The 23673-nt window shown below is 49.7% G+C and overlaps 1 protein-coding gene across 3 annotated transcripts in view; it reads left to right on the forward strand.

Moving 5' to 3' along the window:
- FOXK2 (forkhead box K2) overlaps positions 1-23100 on the forward strand; it is a 65631-nt gene extending 42531 nt beyond the window's left edge. Inside the window, exons 4-11 of one of the 3 annotated variants that reach the window (XR_009613969.3) lie at positions 150-296; positions 5904-6097; positions 6904-7079; positions 8336-8632; positions 9095-9304; positions 19767-20052; positions 21074-21157; positions 22999-23100. Coding sequence is in view for 1 of the 3 variants with exons in the window: in XM_060645050.3 (XP_060501033.1) it covers positions 150-296; positions 5904-6097; positions 6904-7079; positions 8336-8632; positions 9095-9304; positions 19767-19963 (1221 nt within the window). In the remaining 2 variants the exon portion in view is untranslated. Of the gene's footprint in view, positions 1-149; positions 297-5903; positions 6098-6903; positions 7080-8335; positions 8633-9094; positions 9305-19766; positions 22915-22998 lie in introns of those variants that run through there. The other 2 variants (XR_009613968.3, XM_060645050.3) reach the window with 2 other exon arrangements.
- The last annotated feature ends 573 nt before the right edge of the window (positions 23101-23673 follow it).

Raw genomic sequence — 23673 nt, forward strand, 5'->3', positions numbered from 1 at the left:
CCCAGCCAACTGAGCCACCCAGGCGGCCTCCCCAAAAATTGTTTTAAATAAAAGCACAAACAATGCTAAATTCTAGTAAATTTAGTAAACATTTTGATAACCTCAATAATCTCTCTCTCTCTTTTTTTTTTTTTTTAACTTAAATACAGGATGATTCAAAGCCACCTTATTCCTATGCACAATTAATTGTACAAGCAATTACAATGGCTCCTGACAAACAACTCACTCTAAATGGGATTTATACTCACATCACTAAAAATTACCCATACTACAGGACTGCGGACAAGGGCTGGCAGGTAAATCCATTTCGATTTGTTATGAAATATTTCTGTGACAAGTCAGATGCTGATTGAAAACAGAGGAAAATTGAGCTGCTTTCCTTAACTTGGGCACAGGGCAAGGGTAGAGCGAGGTGAGGGAGACCTCTCTTTTGCTCAGGGAGGAGGACGTGTTAGAGGCCACTGGCCCCGCGCTTTGACCTCCTCCACACACAGCAGAAGGAATAGTGGCTCTAGAAGAAAACCTCAGCCTGTGGTTTTTACGGTCCCTGACCGTCCCCACGGATGGGAAAGGCATGGATTGTTTGAGATGTTTCTCTTCGACCATTGCAGTTAACTTCCTATGTCTGAAGTAAAGGAATGTGAAAAACCCAGCCCGTCCTTTACTTCGGCTTCCTTCTGTCTTCCTTACCTGCGTCTGCTGACGTACATAGCTTCTTGAAGTATGCAGAGGTGGTTTCCAAACTATTTTATCAACGAACCCTTTCTTAAAAAAAAAGACATCTTCTCCCGTTGGGCAGTGTAGAAAAGCAGATAGACACGAAGCTGCCCTGTGTGGGGGCGGCCTACCTGCTTGTGTTCCTGTACTTTCAGATCATTCCCGGGGTGTCTGCAACCCAGCCTTCCTCAGAGGACTCTTGGATATTAGTGCATAACGGATCCTTATTTAACTTTTTAATCTCGTTTAATTTTTAAAGTTTTACACCGTGTGGTTTTTTCTTCCGTGTATCTGTGCTAGGTGTGCCTACTTGCTGGGGTATGGTAGAACCTCCCTAATTCAGACCATATGGGAAAGGCAGGGTTGAAATAGGGAACGTTAAAAGCATAAGAAAAGAAGAAATGTACGTTTGCAGTTCTTGAATTCATTAAGTAACAAGGAATGGCAACACTATTCCTTTCAGGCATAGTGAGTAAATGATCCTCGGAAAAATGTGTCTGCTGACCCGTAACCATAACCAAGTGGGTGGGGGTGGAGGGGGAACCATTTTCTGTTTAATGATGGGCAAAAACTCTTTTCTTCTACCTGTAGACATACAAACATGTTATAATACAAGTAGTCCAGCCAAATCCTGAACATTTCCTTTGTAAGGGGTCTTTAGTCACGTCCGGGTCCTTGATTGTGGAGGGTACAGAATAAGACCCCGCCTCCCTTCCTGGCCTGGGGCAGCTGCCCCCTGCCTGCCTGCCTCCCTATGCACAGCGAGGTGCATTTCTTAGTTGGCAGTGAGGAAAATGCTGGATTTGGAGAACCCTTTGCTCTCCAGTTACCTGGCAGGTCTCTTCAACACATTGGACAAGAAATCCCTGCGATACTGACCATTTTAATCGAGGACAGTGAGGTTGTGCTTCAGATAAAATGTCAAACAAAAAAAGCAGAGCCAAATGATAATCTGTGTCTGTTTCTGGTGATTGCTCCTGGAACACGGTTTCCTGTGTGTGGGCAGATGAGGTCTCAGGATACCCCGTCAAGGAGTGGGGTGGGGTTATGTGCAGCTCGTCGCGTGCAGAATTCTGGTGACTGGAAATGCCAGTTAGCGGGGCAGAAGGGGAGCCAGTGTTACTGAAGCGCCTGGCCAGACCTTCAGTGATGTGTTTCCCTGTGTTTCCTAACATCCATTTATGCAAGAGCTGCTTCCAAACAACATATGGTTTTCTGGCCGGAGGACGAAGGCCAGCTCTCAGGGGCGGCCTCCTCCAGGCTTCAGTCTTGTGGGGAGTTAGGTCAGGTGTGATCCCCACGTGCACGGATTGCTCCTGGCTCTGGGAGCGACTTCCCAGCCCCTGAGAGCGGAGCGTCACAGACATGGCTGCTGGAGGGCAAGCACCCCTCTCTGTTAGCTGTCATCGATGCTGCTTTTTATCGAAACCTCTTTTCTGTCTAGATCAAGGCCCAGAAGGGTGACTGAGCCTTGCCTGTGTAAGGCCCTCCTGGCTCCAGTGTCTTAGCAGAAAAGAGATTTCCTGTTGCACCCCTCCCTTTAATTTTTGGAATGCGCTCTCAATTTCTTTTAGCTGTTCCCAGTACTGATCCACACGTGTTCTTTTTCTGTCATGAGATTCTCTGAGCTGCCCCTCCCAAAGTGACTGCACTTAAAGTCTGTGTATGGATGAGACCTTCTTCCCATGTCCTCACTTTTGGCTTAAAACAAAAAAGCCTTTCCCTTTTGCAACCTTGTTTCATAAAAGCCAGATCCGATTTTCTTTGTGTGGAGAGTAGGGGGGGAAGACGGTCTTGTAGAACAGCCCAGTTTTAACATGTGGGTTTCCAGACTGCCTCCTGCCCTCCCCTAGGGCGTTAGGGAGGTGGTGGTGCAGGGAGAGCAGGGCCCGAGGGCTTGGCCCTGACTCTGATCTGCTCCTCGGAGACCTGTGCCTTTTGAAGCACCTGAAGGAAGTCCACAGCTGCCTTCCAGGCTCGCTTCAGGTATTTTGCCTTGTCTGCCTTTGGCGAGGCTTCTTGATTGGTCCAGAGGAAACTCTGGGATAAAACAAATTGTGACCGCATCTGGGAAGATGGCATGTTTCTTTCCTTCGGTTGCATATTTATGCCAAAATGTTTTCTTATGATTTATAATTATAATTTTACCCAGCCCAGAATTGAGGTATTTGTTATAACTAGAAAACTTGAATTCTGGGCCTTTGGGCCTCTGAAAGGACCAGAGCCGGTTTCTTAAAGTAGAGGGTGTGTTGTGGGCCCCTCTCACCCTGTACCTTGAACTCTGCTTCTAGAAGGTCCTGACATGTTCCCTTCTTATCAGTTTGTTTACAAGTCCTCAGTAGAGGGAGTACTCTGCATGAGTGGGGCCGACAGAAACTAGGTCTGGGCAGGAGTGCTGGGGGTGCTTACAGAGGCCGGAGGCTGGTGACCAGCTCTGGGCCTTTCGTCCGGGTCATCTGCAGGGATGGAGCTGCCTTCGGGGACAGGAGGGAGGAGGGACTGGCGCCCAGGGAGGACGGGTTGTGGGAAGTAGCCTTGGTGAGGGGAGGGTCTGGGGGGAAGAGAATGTGTGCAGTACTGCAGACCCTTTTCTTCCTGTTTAGTTTTAAAGAGTAATAACTTGTCTTTTCTCTGCATGTAATACTTTCTGAATCCGTAGAAGCCAAGCCAGCGTGGTTTTTGTGTTTGTAGCTTGGCTTGATCAAATTACAAAGGCCTTAAATGACCTTAGAAATATAGTTACTTTGCGTCTGCATTAAGTATCTCGTAGAATAATGGGAATGACTTCCACAGCATTTCCAGTCTTGTTGGCTGGAAAATCGTGGCCTCTTTGTTCCATAGGCTTGTTAGACCCTGTTGTGACGGTGCATAGTGTAGCTTCTGTCACATTTTCAGGACAGAAAATAGCGACTCCTTGACCTAGGAACTTGCGTACAGCTTGTCTGTGGCATGAAGGTTGTGGAACCACAGCCCCCCCTCCCCCCCAGTCCTGTTCTCCTTTATCAGTGGGAAGAAATACTAGTGTCCCAGTCCCCCGAAATGGCACTTCCTACCTCCAGACTCCCCCTGACCCAGCTTCCCTTTTTCCTCCTAGCAGCACGTGCATTAACCTTCTCGGTGCAGTTCCAGCCTTCACGTGGGGGTTCAGCACCTCCCGTGTTGTTCACTTGTAAGCTGCCCAGGTAGCCAGGTTCCCTCCCACAGTACAGTCGGAGGACCTCTTAACCCTTCCATGGCAGTCGTAAGGATTGCCTTGTTCACAGCCAGAGGGCCGTGTGGTGTCATGGTCTGGGTTTGCTTTTCTCAACCCACAGTCTTGGAGTCTACCTTCTACGGCACAGAAACGTCTGAGTAATCAGAGGAAGATCGTCTTCTCTCTTTGGCAGAAGCACCAGTAGTAGTTGAGTTTGATTTTTCTGGAAGAGCTAGTAGAAAGGTATTGTTGGTAAATCCCTAAACCTATGATAAAACATAATAACAAATATCTGCGGTTATCAAAATGTTCTAAATCTTGGGGCTCCCAGGTGGCTCAGGTCGGTTAAGCATCCGACTTCGGCTCGGGTCATGATCTCACGGTTCATGGATTCAAGCCCGTGTCAGGTTCTGTACTTGCTTTGGGTCCTCTGTCTCCCTCTCTCTCTCTGCCCCTCCAGCGCGCGCGCGCGCGCGCTCTCTCTCTCTCTCTCTCTCTCTCTCTCTCTCTCTCAAAAATAAACATTAGGGGCGCCTGGGTGGCTCAGTCGGTTAAGCGTCCGACTTCAGCTCAGGTCACGATCCCGCGGTCCATGAGTTCGAGCCCCGCGTCGGGCTCTGGGCTGACGTCTCAGAGCCTGGAGCCTGCTTCCGATTCTGTGTCTCCCTCTCTCTCTGCCCCTCCCCCGTTCATGCTCTGTCTCTCTGTCTCAAAAATAAATAAACGTTTAAAAAAAAATTTTCTTTTAATAAACATTAAAAAAATAATAAAATAAAATATTCTAAGTCTCAGGTAATGCACTTATTTATAAACACTTCCACAAATCCCAGACAGTCTAGGCGGCCCCCCTGCGTGTTGCTGGTGAGGGAGACGGACTTCCACGGGCTTGTGTGGTGCTGTGGTCACAGCCATAGCCTGTGACTCGTTGTGGTAGGTGAGCGGTCCCCTAGCTGGGTTGTAAAGTAGAATTTGATACATTTGATTTCTGAGCCACCTCTGGCAAGTGAGGATTTCAGGCTGTGGCTAGGAGTTCCTTTAGAAGATTAATTGGGGAATTTAGAAATGATTTTGGGATAGCCCGAAATTGTACTGTGAGTTACCATCATTTTGAATCTTGTAAGCAAGTAGTAAGTAGTTTAACTTACTAACTTTAAATTTAAACATGGGTGTAAATACATGAAATAACTTGGATGCATGGCTTCTGTCCAGCTGTTGCTGACTGTGGTTTGGGGGGCTCGGGATCAGGCGTGCTGCCAAGAGTCGTGCAGGTTGCAGTGGGGAGCTTTCCTGAAACTGTCTGTAAGCTGTGAGCCAAGATTTTTGTAATGGAAAGAATAGAGCAGGAGTTGAGGGAAACCTCCTCTCTGTGCCTCATCAGATTATTTGGTGGATCAAATTGAAAAACATGTATGGAAGTATTTTGCAAAGTGCTCTTATTACTGGAAGATGGTGTCGACAATACGTCTCAACCTTTAGCTCGTCTTTATCCTTTGCTGGTTTGCCAGACACTTTGCACTGGATTAATTCATTTTAGATGGCTGTGACAGATTCTTGTAAGCTAATTCCGTGCTCAAAAAGTATTTTAAAGGATTGGCTTATTTTGTCTCTGTTCGTCTCTAAGCAGGAAAGGTGAGATGACTACAGTGAGGGTCCTTGGTCTCCTACCTGGGGGAGAGATGGAAGTTGCCTTCTTCCCTGTGGTTTAGATGGCCCACCCCTTCTTTGTTCCCTAGGTCCCCCCCCCCCCCCCCACCGCCCCTGGTGCTCCCTCTGCCGTTTCGTTCCAGGACCCTCCGGCTGGGGGGTTGCACCCCTACTCCTTCACTCGGGAGGAGGGCCGGCTCCTCCCAGAACAGCGCTGCTTGTAAGTCGTCTGCCCTCTGCAAAGGCTGCATGCCTCGGTCTCTGCTTTGCAGGGCACTGAAACTGGGGCACATTTTCATTTCTCAGCAAAGAAATATATGAATTCTACGTATTTTTTTATGTTTCATAGAATTCAATTCGCCACAATCTCTCTCTGAATCGGTATTTCATCAAAGTACCACGTTCCCAGGAAGAACCAGGCAAAGGCTCATTCTGGAGGATAGACCCTGCCTCTGAAAGCAAATTAATAGAGCAGGCTTTTAGGAAAAGACGGCCTAGGGGCGTGCCTTGCTTTAGAACCCCTCTGGGACCGCTCTCGTCTAGGTAAGGAAAAAAGACAAACAAAAAGACCTCACTTACTGGTTAGTAAATTTGCCTTCAATGTGTTGGTCAGTTTTCCTTTTCACAGTAGGAACTACCAAATGCGGTGTGATTAAATGTGGGGATGGGGATTTGAACAAGAGTGTCGGATGCTGCCCGCACATTTCTTGAACGGCAGTCTGAAACAGCGGAGACTGGCGATGAAGTTTACTTCCACTCCGCTCCCACGTGGCAGCTGTGGCCTCACTGAACTCATTGCACATTGTTAACATGACCGGTCGGCATTTGATGAGCTGTGTGTTTTCCTTTCCCTTGACACATGAACAGCTCTTCCAAGCTGTATTTTAGCGGCTTAAAGTCAAGATTGTTTTATATAATGTTAATGGCCTGATTTTCAAATTATACATTTTTAGCTTCATTAATAGATGCTCTGTTTCTAAACAAAAAAAAGGACCAGGATGTAAGTCTCGGGCCCCCACCTGCTTGCACACCGCTGGCTCCTGCTGCCCGTGGACAGGAGCTGCTTAGGGGGGGCACCAGTGCAGCTCCACGGCCGTGCAGCCCGTGTGGGCACGGAGCCCCAGTAGCCTAGCGCAGCACAGGCACACTGGCTGTCACAGCTGAGTGAGTCTCACGGGAGCTCCATCTCCGGTCACAGGCGTTCACAGGGAAAGTAGAGCTCACAGAACTGTAGTCAGGTGGCAGAAGACAAATGGCCGTTACAGTTTCAAAATGCACGTTATTGAGATGACGCAGCGTGATGAGTGCTGGACCTGTAAAAATCCGCTGTCTTTTTTTCTGTAACACAGAAGTGCCCCAGCCTCTCCCAATCACGCTGGAGTGCTGTCTGCTCACTCCAGTGGTGCCCAGACCCCCGAGAGCCTGTCGAGGGAAGGTTCCCCGGCCCCGCTGGAGCCGGAGCCCAGCGCGTCACAGCCCAAACTGGCCGTCATCCAGGAGGCACGGTTTGCTCAGAGTGCACCAGGTGAGACTCGAAGAGAGGGGGCAGGCGTGGTGGGTGGGGGCGGGCCAGGCTCCTCAGCGGGACACAGCAGTGGCCTTGGCTCCTTTGTACCTGGTACTTTCTGCATAATACCTGAGTGTTATAAGCTCTGAAAAACTTAATAGTACCGTGAGTGTTAAAAAAAAAAACAACCAAAAACAGTGAACGTTGTTTTACGTAAACAGCTTATATGGATGCCTGAAATAATTAAGAATCTGTTTCTCAGTTGCTTGATCATTCAAAGATTGTGGAAAAAAAATCCCTCCCCCCAAAGGAATAACACAAATTAGACAAGCTAGACATTGATCGGCAGCAGAAACTGCCCACTTAATGACTAGGTGAGCATCTCACAGTTTACTTACTAAGTTGCAAAGCAGAATAAAGATGTGTGCCCTGAGGAATTTAAAAACAAAAACAAAAACCGTAACAATACAGTGTGGAAATGTGTCTGAACTAATTCTATTATGATTCCTAATTGGTTGGCAAAATGTGTGTTTTTGGTGTTTTTTGGTTTTTGGTTTTGGAGCAAGAGCATGCATGAGTGGGGGTGGGGTAGAGAGAGGAGCCCAAGCAGGCCCCGCGCTGTGAGCACAGAGCCGACGTGGGGCTCAGTACCACAAACTGTGAGATCGTGACCTGAGCCGAAATCCAGAGTGGGACTCAGAACCGACCGGGCCACCCAGGCACCCACAAAATACTCACTTTGACACAGTGGGATTCCTGACCATGCTGGCAACAGCCCCTCCCCACCCCCACCTGTACCTCCTGTCACCAGCGTGTCTTTTCATTTACTCTGTGCCCAAACCAGGGAGAGCAGAGGTTGGTTGGCAGAGTTTGTAACTCTGTGTCTGGGCTTTCCGGTTCTCTCGCCCCCACCGTGAGACTTTAATGCTGGGGAGAGCGTGGCCCCCTTGACTGGGCTCAGTAGGCAGCTTCTTCCCATATACTGTGTTGACATTTTCTTTTTCATGAGGAAAGAGATGTGGGAAGAGGTGTCGTAAGAAATCTGAATAGAGCAAGAATTGCGTTTTTAGCAGTCAGATACAAGAGTTCAGTATCCCCGTTAAGATACTACCCTTTTCCCACCGCGAGTGACTTCACTATTATGAGGTGGAGGGGCGCGCCCTGTCTTACTCCTCTGTGTGCTGTGAGCGGATGGTTGTGCTTGGTCGGTTCTGGGAAACGGTTGGAGGAACGTGGGTGCCTGTGCCTCACCCCTGCTCCCTCAAACTCTGCAGGCTCTCCCCTGTCTAGTCAGCCTGTTTTAATCGCTGTGCAGCGGCAGCTGCCGCCGACGATCAAGCCTGTCACCTACACGGTCGCCGCCCCCGTGACCACCGCGACCTCCCAGCAGCCTGTCGTGCAGACGGTGCACGTCGTCCACCAGATCCCCGCGGTGTCCGTCACCGGCGTGGCCGGCCTCGCCCCGGCCAGCACGTACACTGTTGCCGGCCAGGCCGTGGTCACGCAGGCGGCCGTGCTGGCCCCTCCTAAGGCAGAGCCGCAAGAGAATGGAGACCACAAAGAAGTAAAAGGTAAAGCAACAGAAGAAGTCGCTGCAGGCAGTTTCTCAAGCTGTTTCTCAAGTCTTCCCAGCAGACCTACTCGTGCCAAGCCCCTTTCTTTTTGTTGTTGTTGTTTTAATTTTTTAAGTTTATTTATTTTGAAAGCGATGAGAGCACAAGCTGGGGAGGAACGGGGGGTGGAGAGAGAGAGAGAGAGAGCGCGAGACACAGACAGACAGACCCCCAAGCAGGCTCTGCACTGTCAGCGCAGAGCCCGAGGCGGGGCTAGAACTCATGAACTGTGAGATCACAGCGTGAGCCGAAACCAAGAGTCAGACGCTCCACCGGCTAAGCCCCCCAGGTGCCGCCCCCAAACCCCTTTTCTAGTTACGTAACGTCTTAGAGAGGGTCTGCTGGCCACCTGGCGTGATTGCTGTGGCTTTCCAGTAATGTCAGTTGGAATTGTTTCTTTCCCCTTCCTTTTAATTTCAGTAAAAGTGGAACCTATTCCTGCGATTAGCCATGCCACGCTGGGCGCCGCTAGCCGGATCATTCAGACGCCACAGACCACCCCCGTCCAGACGGTCACCATCGTGCAGCAGGCTCCTCTGGGTCAGCACCAGCTACCAATAAAAACTGTGACGCAGAACGGGACTCACGTGGTGCCAGTCCCTGCCGCCGTCCACGGCCAGGTGAACAACGGTAAGCAGTGTCCTTCACAGCTAATAGGGTGCAGATATCAAGAGCGAAGATCCTTTGCTCTCCGTTTTATGAATGGTAGTGTTCCATACTTTGGTTTCGAGTGTTAAATTTTAATTTTTTTGTCTGAGGAAATGTTTGCATTTCTAAAGTGTAAGAAACCTAATAGTGCTACAGGGTACCTGGCGGTGGTTGTGGGTGTCAGCTCTCCTGGGGGTCCCCCTGGTGGAGCCATCTGAACGGAGATTAGCGTTTCTGTAAATACCTAGAGAGCTAGAAATCCCCCCCTCCTTGTGTAGATCCCTGGGTGTGGCCTGGAAGTAACGGGAGGTTTGGGCACTGGCACCTGCCTTCTGAGATGTCTCCTGGGACACCTGTGCTCCAGAGTGTGTCTGACGGAAGCAGAGAATCTTGCTCTCTGTGCACATAGCTGTCCATGCATGTTCTCACATCGACGAGTAGAGAAGACAGGACAGACCAACGGAGCTTGGCATTTAGTTAGGTAGTTAGTAATTTAGTAAGTAAGTAGGCTCCACGCCCAACGCCGGAATTCAATTCAATTCAATTCAATTCAATTCAATAACCCTGAGATCAAGACCTGAGCTGAGATCAAGAGGCGGACGCTTAACTGATCGAGCCACCCGGGTGCCCCTGAGCTTGGCTTTTAAATGAGAGCACAGAGAGCCCCCTTTCACCCAGCCCTGTGGAGCCATGTGAGGCGTAGGGGTCCGGCTGGCTGTTAAGTCAACTCAGGAGTCTAGTGTCATCCTCAGAGCTGCTGTTTGAGCAGCGGGTCCTTGCCTAGGCCTACAGAGTGCCTGCTGTCCATCAGGACGCAGCAGTGGCCTGCAGGAGCTCAAGCAATGGAGTCAGGCTCCTGGTCAGAAGGTGCTCTCTGTGCCCACAGAGTTTCTCTGAAAAGGGGTAGAGAACAGAAGGCCTGACTGTGTTGACCTCCCACCCGTGAGCGATGAAGGAGTGGAGGAGACCTGCGTTTGCCTATGGGATTCAGATTCCCACTCTGCCTTGCCCCAAACTCACTGGTAGAATAAGTTCTGGAACCTTTTCTGGGGAAGACTAACCACCTGAGAGTTCTTTGTTCTTATTCTTCTTCTTTTTTTTTTTAAGTTTATTTATTTCGAGAGAGAGTGTGGGGAAGGGGCAGAGAGGGAGAGAGACAATCCCAAGCAGGCTCTGGGCTATCAGTGCAGAGCCCAGTACGGGGCCTCAGTCCCACGAATGGCGTGATCATGACATGAGCTGAAACCAAGAGTCAGACGCTTAACTGAGCCTCCAGGCGCCCCAAGAGTTTTGTTTTTCTAATGTCTTTGTTTTTAAATAATAGTTAACACATGCCAACCTGTGGATAAATGGACAAACTTGCAATCAGTTACCCATTTCAAATGCTGTCTTCTCAGGTTCTGTGTCCCCTAAGTATTAAGAGTTGTGCAGGCCTTATTTTCTCTCTGAGTAAGTTTGTCATTGTGGATGACGTTGACGCAGCAAACCTGTTGGCGCTGTGTGCTTCTGGAAGAAGGTGGCATTGGGAGGTGGACTGGTCGGTCCTTTTTTGGTCTGAATCCTGCTCAGGCTGAAGCCATGGTTCAGCCAGTGATTCCCAGATATGATGTGCCTCAGAGTCCCTTCCTGAGCAGGTGTGGCCTGGGGGCCCAAGAGTGCATTTCTAACGCATTCCAGGTTGTCAGAGAACCACTGGTGCCAGTCAGGGGCCTCTTATGTCCACCTGTCTACTGGAGGGAGTTGGAACAGCTGTGTATCCCTTTCACGTGTGAAAGTTGGTATCTAAAATGTTTCCTTACAGATTTAATAAGCAAAGGATTAAGTTTTCCACTGTTTTACATCATTCTCTCTAATGTTCTCCTGGCCCTGAATATTGCCCTGATTTGGCGTCTACTCTCAGAATGTATGAGCACCCAGACAGGCCCTCCTGCCCCTGTAATGGGGTCTTGCGCCCTAACAGATTTCATATGCATGCCGACTAGTTTCTGTCTGAATACTGTTTGCTGAGCACATTTTTACTCTGCACAGGAGAATGCGGAAATATTAAAGATTTAATCGTGAATATAAGGGTTACAGAACCTGAGAAGACAGCATTTGAAATGGGTAACTGATCGCAAGTTTGTCCATTTATCCACAGGTTGGCACGTGTTAACTATTATTTAAAAACAACTTGGTGGGGCGCCTGGGTGGCTCAGTCGGTTAAGCGGCCGACTGGCTCAGGTCATGATCTCGTGGTCCGTGAGTTTGAGCCCCGCGTCGGGCTCTGTGCCAACAGCTCAGAGCCTGGAGCCTGTTTCAGATTCTGTGTCTCCCTCTCTCTCTCTGACCCTCCCCCGTTCATGCTCTCTCTCTGTCTCAAAAATAAATAAACGTTACCAAAAAAAAATTTTTTAAAAATAAAAACAACTTTTGGGGCACCTGGGTGGCTCAGTCGGTTAAGCGCCTTACTCTTGATTTTGGCTCAGGTCATGATCCCAGGGTCATGGGATCAAGCCCTTGTCGGACTGTCTGCAGACATCACGGGGCCTGCATGGGATCCTCTCTCCCTCTCTCTCAAAATAAACAAACTTAAAAAAACAAATAGAATTTTTTAATTTATTTATTAAAAAGTTTTTTAATGTTTCTTTTTGAGAGAGTGCAAGCAGGGGAGGGGCAGACAGAGAGGAAGACAGAATCGGAAGCAGGCTCCAGGCTCTTGCTGTCAGCACAGAGCCCGACATGGGGCTCGAACCCACAAACTGTGAGATGGTGACCTGAGCCAAAGTCAGACACTTAACTGACTGAGCCCACCCAGGTGCCCCCAAAAATACAATTTTTTTAATATTTGTTTATTTATTTATTTAGAGAGCGGGATAGAGAGGGGTGCACTTAGGGGAAGGGCAGAGGAGAGAGAATCTCAAGCAGGCTTTTCTCTGTTGTCATGGAGCCCGACTTGGGGCTTGATCCCACAACCACGAGATCAGGAGTTGATGGTTCAACCGACTGAGCCACCCAGGCACTCCTCAAAAATATAATTTATCTCGTAAAATAAATTAAAATTGTATTAAAGATTAACTTCTTAATATATTGGGGCTTTAAAGAAAGCCACACAGTTTTTTTTATCATCATTGATGATCGCTGCAGGGTCAGCCTTGAGACCTTGTTCCCTCTCAGGAGAAGGAAGATGGAAAAAATATTGAAACTCCTTCCAGTTTTAGTCATCTTTTACCAAAAACCATTTTAAATTATCTGTTAGTGGGAAATTTTATTGGTTCTTCTTTAATTTGGTTGTAGTCTTTTACTTAGAAATCACTGGGGGCTGCCTGGGGGGCTCAGTCGGTTGAGTGTCCTACTTCAGCTTGGTCATTCATGATCTCGCGTTCCTGGGTTCGAGCCCCGTGTCAGGCTCTGTGCTGACAGCTCAGAACCTGGAGCCTGCTTTGGATTCTGTGTCTCCCTCTCTATCTGCCCCTCCCCTGCTTGTGCTCTCTCAAAAAATAAAAAACATTAAAAAAAATTTTTTTTAAAGAAATCACTGGTTTAGAAAAGGGTTTTCTCTCTAGTCCGTAACGATTCAGTGCTCCCAGACACTATCCTCCCCAGCGGCGGCACCCAGCCCGGTGGGCGCAGGAGGCGCTGTGGAAAAGGGGGAGGAGGTGGCAGATGAGCTTGAAGACTGGGCGAGGAGGGTGGCTCTCCTTACACAGTGTCAGCGGTCACTGAGGTGCTGCATGGCCTGTGACTGCCTTCACCCTAGAAAGTCACTCTTGAGAAAGGAAAGCGGTACCTGTTAATAAACTCTGAAAGTCAGCAGCTTTGCTTTTTTCTTTTAAGCTTTGTATTATGGAAAACGTCAGACATTCTGGAAATTCTCTCCCAGCTCTTCCCCACCCAGATCCAGACATAGTGTCATTTTTATCTGTTGGTATTTCAGCATCTCTGAAAGAATTTGCTTTTACTATTTTTTAAAATTAGCAGTAATTCTTTTATACTTAGTACTCCTTAGGATTCGAGTCATTTTTTTTTTTTTGTCGTCATGGTAAAATATACGTAACATACAATTGACCATTTTACAGCATACAAGTCAGTGGCATTAGGTACATTCACAGCATTTTGAAACCATCTCCTCTAACGAGTTTAGAAGCATTTTCATTGTCCCAGTAGTAAACCTTATACACAGTAAGCAGTTACTTCCCGTTTCCCTCTTACCTGAGCCCCTGGTAGCCACTCATCTGTCTCTGTGGATTTACCTACACTGGACATTCCCTGTAGATACAATTTGATACGTGGCCTTTTATATCTGGTCTCTCACTGAGCATCATGTTCGGAGGTTTATAGCATTGGTCAGTACTTCTTTATGGCTTAATGTTTCCATTTTTTTAAAGTGGTTTTTTTTTTAATTTTTTTTTTATTTTTTAAAATTTTTTTTTTTTCAACGTTTTTTAATTTTATTTTTGGGACAGAGAGAGACAGAGCATGAACGGGGGAGGGGCAGAGAGAGAGGGAGACACAGAATCGGAAACAGGCTCCAGGCTCCGAGCCATCAGCCCAGAGCCCGACGCGGGGCTCGAACTCACGGACCGCGAGATCGTGACCTGGCTGAAGTCGGACGCTTAACCGACTGCGCCACCCAGGCGCCCCTTAATTTTTTTTTTAATGTTTATTTTTGAGACAGAGACAGAGCATGAATGGGGGAGGGGCAGAGAGAGAGGGGGACACAGAATCGGAAGCAGGCTCCAGGCTCTGAGCCATCAGCCCAGAGCCTGACGCGGGGCTCGAACTCATGAACCGTGAGATCGTGACCTGAGCTGAAGTCGGACGCTCAACCGACTGAGCCACCCAGGCGCCCCATTAATGTTTCCATTTTTGTTGATTCAGTCACCGATTGATGGACATTTGGATTGTTTCCACCTTCTGGCTGTTGTGAATAGTGCTGCTGTGAACATTCATGATTATGTATGGTGTCCTCGTTTTCATTTCTTCTGGGTGTATACCTAGGAGTAGAATTGCTCAGTCGTATGGTAATTCTGTGTTGTTTATTGAAGAACTTCCAAACTTTTCCACAGCAGCTACATTTTACATTCTTCCGCGGATGTAGGAGATTCTCATTTGTCTACATCCTCACCAACACGTGTTGTTTTCTGTTGTTGTTTTTCCCCCTCATGGCCATCTTACTGGGTGTGAAGTGATATCAGTGATTTGGGTTTGCATTTCCCTCATGAGTAACGATGTTGAGCATCTTCTCATGTGCTTGGTGATTTGTAGGTCTTCAACGAGCTATGTAAATCTTTTGTCCATTTTTTGTTTTTGAGGTGTAGGAGCTCTTGATATATTCTGGATACTAGGTCCTGACCAGATGTGATTTGCAAATATTTTCTCTCATTTGGTGGGTTTATCTCTTCACTCTCCTGATAGTGTCTCTGATGCACCAGTTTTTTACAGATTTAAAATAATTAAAAAAAATTTTTTTTTAATGTTTATTTTTGAGAGAGCGAGAGAGAGACAGAGTGTGAGCCAAGAAGGGGCTGAGAGAGAAAGGGAGACACGGAATCTGAAGCAGGCTCCAGGCTCTGAGCTGTCAGCACAGAGCCCGATGCAGGGCTCGAACCCACAAACCATGAGGTCATGACCTGAGTGGAAGTCTGGCGCTTAACCGGCTGAGCCACCCAGGCGCCCCTAAAATAATTTTTTTTAATGTTTATTTTTGAGAGAGGGAGACCGAACGTGAGTGGGGGAGGGGCAGAGAGAGAGGGAGACACAGAATCCGAAGCAGGCTCCAGGCTGTGAGCTGTCAGCACAGAGCCTGACAGAGGGCTCGAACCCGTGAGCTGTGAGATAGTGACCTGAACCCGATGATCGGATGCTTAACCGATGGAGCCACCCAGGCGCCCCTCTGATGCACCAGTTTTTAATTGTGAAGTCCCCTTTATCTCTGTGCCCTTTTGTGTCTTGTGCTCCAGGTGGCCTATGCAAAGACTCCACTGCCACCCCTGGAGTGGTGCCCCTGTGCTTGCTTCTTCTCAGAGCGACAGTGTTCCAGCTCTTAGGTTTAGTTCTTTGATCCATGTAGCGTTAATTTTTGTATCGAGTGAGTGAGGTAATGGTCTGACCACACCTTTGGCGTGTGGATGTACATCTGTTCCAGAAGAGGCCTCTTCCATAGAAGGTCTCTTCCATAGAAGAGACCATGCTTTCCCCACGGAGTGGTTTTGTCACCCTTGTGGAAAGTCACTTGACCTCCGATCTACGGGTTTCTTTCTCACGTCTATCTCCCTGACCTTCGCGTCTGCCTTGATGCCAAAGCCACAGTTTTGATTACTGCAGTTTTGCAGGAAGTTTTGAAATTGGGAAGGAGGAGTCCTCCGACCTTGTTCTTTTTTGTTTTGACTATTCTGGATCCCTAGCAATTCCATGCAAATTTTAGGATCAGCTTTTCCATTTCTGCAAAAAACCAGCATTTGGGATGTCGATAGGGACTGCACTGAGCCCGTAGATTGCTTTAGGCAGTGCCGCATGACGAGCATCACGTCTTCTCAACCAGGAGCGTTGACATCTCTCCATTTGTTTAAGTCTTTAATTTCTTTCCACAGTGTTCTGTAGTTCTCATTGTAAAAGTCTGGCTCAAATTTCTTCCTGTTTTATTCCTTTGGAACTCCTTCCTGTTCAGTTCCTTTGGAATTGTTCTCTTAATTTCCTTTTAAGTTCACTATATATACAGCTGATTACGATATGTTACAGCTGATTATTATACATACAGCTGATTACTATATGTTAGTCTTTTCTATATATATAGCTGTTACCATATACACTGCTGATTACTGTACATTACAGTTGCTACTATATACATAGCTGGTTACTGCATTTTACAGCTGTTACCATATACACAGCTGTTACAGCTGATCTTCGCGTGTCCATATTGTACTTTGCAACTTTGCTGAGTTCAGTTCTGAGTGGTTATAGTTTTTGGCTTAGGGGGTTTTCTTGTGTGGATTTATTAGGATTTCCTACATACAAAGATTAGGTCATTTCCAGTAGAGGGTTTAACTTCCTTTTCCATTCAGATGCCTTGACTTCCCTGTGCCTGCTGGGCTAAGACTCCAGCAGTGTTGAATCTCAGTGCCAGAAGCAGACATCTGTGTCCTGCTCCTGATCCTAGAGGGAGAATGTCGTCTTGCACTGTCGAGGCCGATGTTAGCTGTGGGTTGTCGTCTACAGACCTTATTATGCCGAGCTGTTTTTCCTTTCTGGTTTGCTGAGGAGCTCTATCGGGAAAGGGTGTTGAATTCAGTCACATGCTTTTTCTGTGTTGAGGTGATCATGTGGGTGTTTTCCTTTATTAATGCAGTGTGTCGCATGGCTTTTTTTTTTTTTTTTTTTTTTTTAATGTTTAGCTACCCTTGCATCCCTGGGATGAATCCATTGGCCGTGGCATGTAACCCTTTTATATGCTGTTGAATTTGATTTGCTGATGTCTTGTTGAGGAGGTTTATGTCAGTTTGTGTCAGGGACATTGTAGCTTTCCTGTAGTATTCTGGTCCGCTTCGGTTTCAGAGTGATGCTGGCCTCGGAGAGTGGATGTGGAAGTCTGGACTGTGCCTGTGCGGGATGGCTCCTCTTCGGGGCGGCTTCTGGGGCTGTACCACCTGCCCCGCAGAAAACCCAGTGTGCTTCTGGCCGTTCCTCAGCCTCTCTTCCCCCACTGGGCTGTGGTTCTGGTCAGAGGTGCTCTGTCAGTGTGGGTCTTTGCTGAGACAGCCACCCCAGGCCTCTATCCGGGGGCAGGGGCAGCGGCAGCGGGTGTTGGGAAGAATGGTCACCTCCTCCTGCTGACCACGTTCTCTTGTGGCCCTGAAGCAGAAGTCCCAGGCTGACACTTCACTTGCTGTCCTAAGAGTCTCCGTTGTGCTCACAGCCATCAGCCCTTCTCCTTGCAGAAAACGGCCCCCTGCCCTGTGCTGCTTTGAGGTGTTAAGAAGGTGTACGGGCCTCTTAGGGACACAGGTGCCTGTGGGCTAGTGCCTGCGCTATCTGTCATCTTAGTCCAGTGTCCCTGTTCACCTCCGTCTCCCCCGGGGGCCACTTGCAGGGGTGTATCTGGAGCCAGCGGAAGACCTGCTTGACCAGCTTAGCCTTTTGCCCTGTTTCCCCACGGGAGGCGTCTGCCCTGAGGGGACGGCGTTGCTGTCGTGCCCATCCTGTGTAGGGCTGGTGCTCTGGGGGACTACTAGAGGTGACCTCCCACAGTTGACCCTCAGTGCTCGCCTGATCACTAACAGTTATTTGTCATCCCAGTCAGTGCTCATGCGTGCTCACGCACCCACGCACGGGGTGGATGGACACTTGAATCTGGCTCCTGCTGAGGGGCGACACGGCGGTGCCCCCTCTTGGGTTCAGCTCTGACCGGAAGCACATGCCCTTTAGTGCAGTTTTTCAGGGTTGGTGTTTTTGTTGGTGATTTTCCTGTTTACAATGGACCCTAAGCATAGTACTGAAAAGGCCCCTGGTGTCGGAGGCACAGAGCTCTGTGATTTGCTTTATGTTACACGAGTTGCTTTCAGGCATGAGCTCAGTGTTAACGTGGTAGTAAGTTGTTTTTAACCAGAAACACATAGAATAAGGTGTGTGTTAACCGGTTGACAGACCCCTGCCCTGTATTTCTCCCGGGAGGGTGGCCGAGCACAGCAAGGTCCCAGCGTCCCGTGTCGCTCAGTTCCAGGCGCTGATTCACTCTCGTTCGTGTCCAGCATCTTCGACTGTGTGGTGTGCGGGTCCCACTGGAAGAACTTGGGCTGCACGTCAGTGCCACCCCAGCAACCACACAGGCCCTCTTTCCTAGCAGGACAGGGCAGTTATTCTGGAATGAAGTGGAGAGGAACCAGGGTGCCCCCATTAATCAGGGTCGAGCCAGCCCCTCTGTTCCTGAGGGCATGGCCATGTGCAGAGCCCCACCCTGGCCCCCTGTCTAGGTCAGGGGGCCTGTTCTCCTCAAGACCAGGAGCTGACAGCTCTCAGGGTGCATGGCCGCTAGAGACCCCTAGGGCCCATCTTCCCAAGAGAATGCTCTCTCCATCCCCATGTGTCATACACAAGAGGCCTTAGCACCAGGCATCAGGACAGGCCTGCCAGATGAAGTGCATGAGTCCGAGACTGCTCTGTGTGGTCACCCAGGGGGGCGAAGATCCGAAAGACTGGGGCTGTCCACAGCTAGTCCGACAAAAATCAGGGGGACAGGTGGCTCTCTCATGAGCGTGTGACGCAGCAGAGATGCCACAGACCCCTGTGTGAAAAGGAGCCGGTGGAGATGGTCCAGAGATACAACTTGGATGGGTTCTGAGTCGGGTACAACAAGGAGGGTCTAAGTTGCAGAACTGCCTCCTGTGCCTGTGGTTCACCCAGGCGGCCCTTGCACCATCCCAAGGTCAGGCGGAGTCTCTACAGCAGCCAGTGCGCATCCCTGGGGCCCAGGTGGAAGCCTGCACCCTCCCGGCGTCTTCTGCCCCTACGCCTCCTTGGAGGAACCCGTCGCCGAGCGCCTGGTTTGGGGTCGGTCTCCCCGCCCCTGCGTTCGAGTTCCCAGTTTGCCTTTCTGTAGCCTGACTTCTCCTGCCTTCTCTTCCTTTCAAGGCACAGGCAACTCTGTGTCCACGTGACGCTCCCACTCCGGGACACATTCTGCTGTCTGTATGCCTCCCCTTCATAGCTGCTTCCCTGGCTGTGTTTCCGGGTTCGGACAGGGGCGCCTTATGCTGGGACACTGATCAGGATGGCGGTTCTGCCCCTTCCCTAGGGGGACCCAGCCCTGTCTTCTCACTCTGAGGAAGCAGCACTTTCTTTTTTCATGTCTTAGAGTTTGCCTGATTGTGCAAAGCATGGGCCGGGTGAGGGCCAGGGAAGGAGCGGGGGGGGGGGGGGGGGGCCTCTCTGTGATGCAGCCCCGAGAGAGGACGCGTTTGGTGGTGGGGACCAAGGAGAAGCCGCCAAGCCAGACCAGGGCTCACGGGCACGCGTCTGCTTGTGAGCTCCTAGGTTCATGGGGCCCGGACGAAGATGAACCTCCCCACACATGGGGCTTTCCTTGTCACGGCTCCCGGTTGGCCTGAGCCACACGCCCACCCCGCTCAGTGTGATGTGGGGCACGAGGGGCTTCTGCTCGGGGAGAAGGCGGGCAGCAGCCCCTTTGCCTGAGCCTCCCCCGTGCTTCTGTGAAGGTAGCACGGTCTTCGGAGTGATAAAGGGGCCAGCTGTTGCTGAGAACACCCGCTCGTCAGACAGTTAACTGGCTATATAGGGTCTGTCCAGTCCAGGCTCCCGTGCCCCTGGCCACCACGGGCCGTACCAGTCACACACAGAAGCCAGCCCTTTGGGCAGAGCCTGGACCAGCTGGTGCCCCAGGGCCCCGTGGGGGCCTGACGGGGGACGAGGGCGCACCTGAGAACGCGGGGTCTGACTCACTGTCTCTTTGCAGCAGGGGCGAGTCCTCTGCACATGCTGGCAACACACGCATCGGCGTCCGCCTCCCTGCCCACAAAGCGCCAGAACGGCGACCAGTCGGAGCAGCCGGAGCTGAAGCGGGTCAAGACGGAAGACGGCGAGAGCATCGTCATCGCGCTGAGTGTGGACACGCCGCCGACGGCCGGCAGGGAGAAGGGTGTCCAGAACTAGCGACTGGGACAGCTTTTCTTACTTTAATATCAACTCTGTGGTGCCAAAAGGAGACACTGCCTCTCACCGACGCTCGGAACGCCGTCTCGGTGGGTAGAGGGCCCTGCGGTTGGACTTCACCTCAGCACTGAAAACACAAAACCCAGGTGGCCTTACGCTCCTTAAAGACAGAAGTCACACCTGAACAAAACCACATGCAACAGAACCTGGTTCCGGCAGCGTCTCCCCGCCCCGGGCTCAGCCGGGGACTCCGGATTAGAGGCGCGGGGTCCTGGTTGAGCCCGTGCCCGGGGCAGGCGGAGCTGCCGGGACAGGGCGGGCGCCGTCCCCGCTGCCCTCCCAGGACGCTCGGTGCAGATGAGACCGTGTTTTGTTGTCCACATGTGGAATTAGAGTATTTTGAGGTGTACTTTCTTTACGAAATAATGGGGTCTTTGACATTTCAGATCACTCCATTTCTACTCTGGAAATTTTGGAATCACACAGGACGTTTTGTGTTGATTTCATTTGGGGAAAAGAAACAATGTAGTTTTGTTTCTGTTGTTTGTTTTCAGCCTATGGAATGATTTCCTTTTGTCTATCCTGTTAATGTTCAGATGGAGCTGCCTGATGACATCTGCAGGTTTTCCGTGTTAGAGCAGGTGCCGGATGCATTTAGGATGGACAGACAGACTGACTGGACAGACGGATGCCCATGCGGGGCTGCATGTAGCCATGACCGAAAGAACTGCCGGACTCTCCGAGCTGCACTTAACTGGTTCTCTTTCCTGCTACTTTCTGTTGTTTGTTTCTTTGTGTTGACTTTGTCCCGGCATAATTTTCCACTCTAAGTAAAACAAGCCTCCTAAGTGTTGTGTGTGTTTCAAACGACAGAACTGTTCCTCCTTCATTTGGAAAAAAGATTCCGTCAAGTGTCCTAGGTCTCTCTGTGGCACGTTCCTAGTCACGGTCACCGGCTCGAGGCACAGAGCCATCGTCCGACTGGCCGTCCACCCGGTGACGCTGCCATCTGCCCGGCACGCGGGGAGCAGCAGGTGCGGGGTGGAGGAGAGGCTGCGTGTTGACACGAGGGCCTTGGAAACATCCAGGTCCTTCTCTGATTTGTGACAGGAAATCCCCCTCAGCCTTTCAGAACTGAAGCAGTCCTAAAGCTGACTTCTCTCCTACAAGACACAAAAGTGAGATGAAACAAAGGTGAGTGAATGAGCAGTAAGGGCCCCCCCCCCCCCCGCCACGCCCCCGCCCGCCCGGCCTCCATCACGCTGCCCCTGAACAAAACCTTTGGCCTTTCCAGAGCGTTCTGAGGGGGTCAGGGCTGAGCAGCCGTGCGACTAGAAGAGGGCTTTGGCCTTATTGTGAACTTTTAAATGTCATCATCATCATGTTATTTATTTAAATGTAGTTATTTTGGTATTTAATTTTTTTTTAAAGAGAGGGAAAACCCTGTATTTTCCTGGTGGAATGAAACGGCTCAGAGTGGTATATTTAGGCAATTTTAAAACCTTATTTACCTACAGACCAAATATGATAAATTTGTTCTAAGTATTGTGTGTTAACCCACAGTACGGAGCTGTCACAATGTTATTGCAGATAATGCGTATGAAAAATAATGAAATTACTGCACACTAGCTGGATTTATAACTCAGCCATTAAAGAAAAATAAAAATGAAACCATCATGTGAATGAGGCCCCACGTGTGTGACAGTGGCAGGTAACTTGCAGGCTGGAGCCCGGATGGGTCAGAGTGCCTCAGGGCAGCAGTCTGCATCTTCCAGGCACTTTACAGACAACCTTGGAATGTATAGTTTTTGTCTTTTTTACTCAGAAGGTTTGCGATTTGCAAAATAACGCCGATTGCATAATGTCCTGCGTAGGGTCAGGTCGCTCCGCTGAGTGGTCCAGACCTGCCAGTCATGACTCCCGTGGGCTCTGACTGAGCTCTGGGCAGGTGAATGGTCGAGGCCGCCCCAGCGCGAACACGGACTTGACCAATGCATCGTGTGTCCGCCTGGAGCCGTGTCTCCACAGCAGTGTGCCTGTCACCGTCCGGAAAGACTGGGGTAGTTCTCCCAAAGTAAGCCCGGTCCATCAGTTGGTTATTTCTGAGCCTAAAACGTAGACTTTGTGGGTCTGGAGGGACTTTTGCTGGGATTATAGACTTTAAAAAAAGTACCCAGCTCTCCAGTATTTTTGCCGTAAAGCAGCTGGCGTGTGCCTTTTTCAGAGGGCTTTGGGGGCCTCTTCCTTGTCTTGTTCAGTTGGCTGATTGATTGGCACGTGGAAATTTGAGACTATCAAGGAGAAGGCAGAAAAACAACATGGATTAGCAAATAGTCGTATCCCAGGCACTTAACCGTTTGCAGTTTAGCTCTGAATTCCCAGGAGCCCTCAAAAACATCCACGGCCACTGAGCTTGCGTCCCTGCTTGACTCCTGGTGCCCCCTCAACAGACGTGATGCTCCGAACTAATCCCCAGCTGTTCACTGGAAGTTCCTAAATGTCTTACTTCAGGACGTTTCTGCTTTGACCTTTGCCAGACTTCTGGGCTCCCCAAGGAACTAGAAACTTCATTTGAACAGCTTTGCCCCAAACCAAACAAAACTACGAAAGAGAAACTCACATGTGAGCCACGTGGCGCGGCGTGTCTGGGCATGACTTGGGATCCCTCCTACTCTGGCAACCTTAAGAGTCTCCACGTGGACAGCTGAGCTCCTTAAAGACACCACTCCCTTCACCATCCTCCCTTAGAACAGCAGCATAGACCCTGAGTCGGGCGGGGCAGCCCCAGGACTTAGGATTTCCAAGCTATGTGACACAAGGAGATCAGTGACAGTTTTCAAGTCCTAACCTCCACAATTCTAGAAAGCATAGTGGTGATTTGTGTGCAAAGATTTTAAATTTTAAAACTACCAAGTTCCTGAAACTCAATAAAATATTTTTACTAATTTTAATTGAATAGAGTATCATTGTCATTTTGATAAACTGAAACAAGTTTTTTGTTTGTTTTTTTTTAACTTGTGCTCTGACCTGCCAAGGGCCTAGCGCACTGGAGCAAAGGCACCGAGGAGCTGCTGTGCTGGCCGTGGTGTAGGCTCTGCCGCCAGAGAGGGGTGTTCGCACGTGGAAGAGGCTCAGGGGGCACAGGTGGTGATAACGGAATCTCACTGATTTTATCTATGACAGTGCAGTTGTGAAACCTACTTTGAGGTTGTGGCTGTTGCCACCATTTCTTCTAAGGACCCGCCTTTCAGCCTAAGAATCAAGATCACTGCTGACAGCTTGAGATCTACGCCCCCGTGGCAGCGCAAGCTCCACGCTCTGACACGGTGACCGTCCGGCTACCAGAAAGTCCCCAGTGGGGATCGCTGGTGTCCTGGAGCTTGCTAACTGACCCTGGCAGCCGGGGAAGGTCGGCGCGGGGCCCTGTGGGAGCTCAAGGAAGCTGCGCTGCAGGGCTCACAGACAGAGCTCGTGGGGCGCTTCACTCTGACACAGAGAGACTAGTTCTCCTAACGAAAGGAAGCATTCACAATTGGCTTTAGATCTCCTGTCCACGTTGCATTAATAGATACCTTAAAATGCGTATGGCCTTAACTCCCCTTCTGTCAGACGTTACTCTGGTAACTCATTAGGTTCTCCTTCAAGTTAAACTTGTCCAAACAGGTGTCAAAGCAGCTATCCTAGAGGATAAGCTACCTTTCTCCAAGAAA

The sequence above is a fragment of the Panthera onca genome, chromosome E1 (genome assembly GCF_046562875.1).
Source record: "Panthera onca isolate mPanOnc1 chromosome E1, mPanOnc1 haplotype 2, whole genome shotgun sequence".
NCBI classification, from domain to species: domain Eukaryota; kingdom Metazoa; phylum Chordata; class Mammalia; order Carnivora; family Felidae; genus Panthera; species Panthera onca.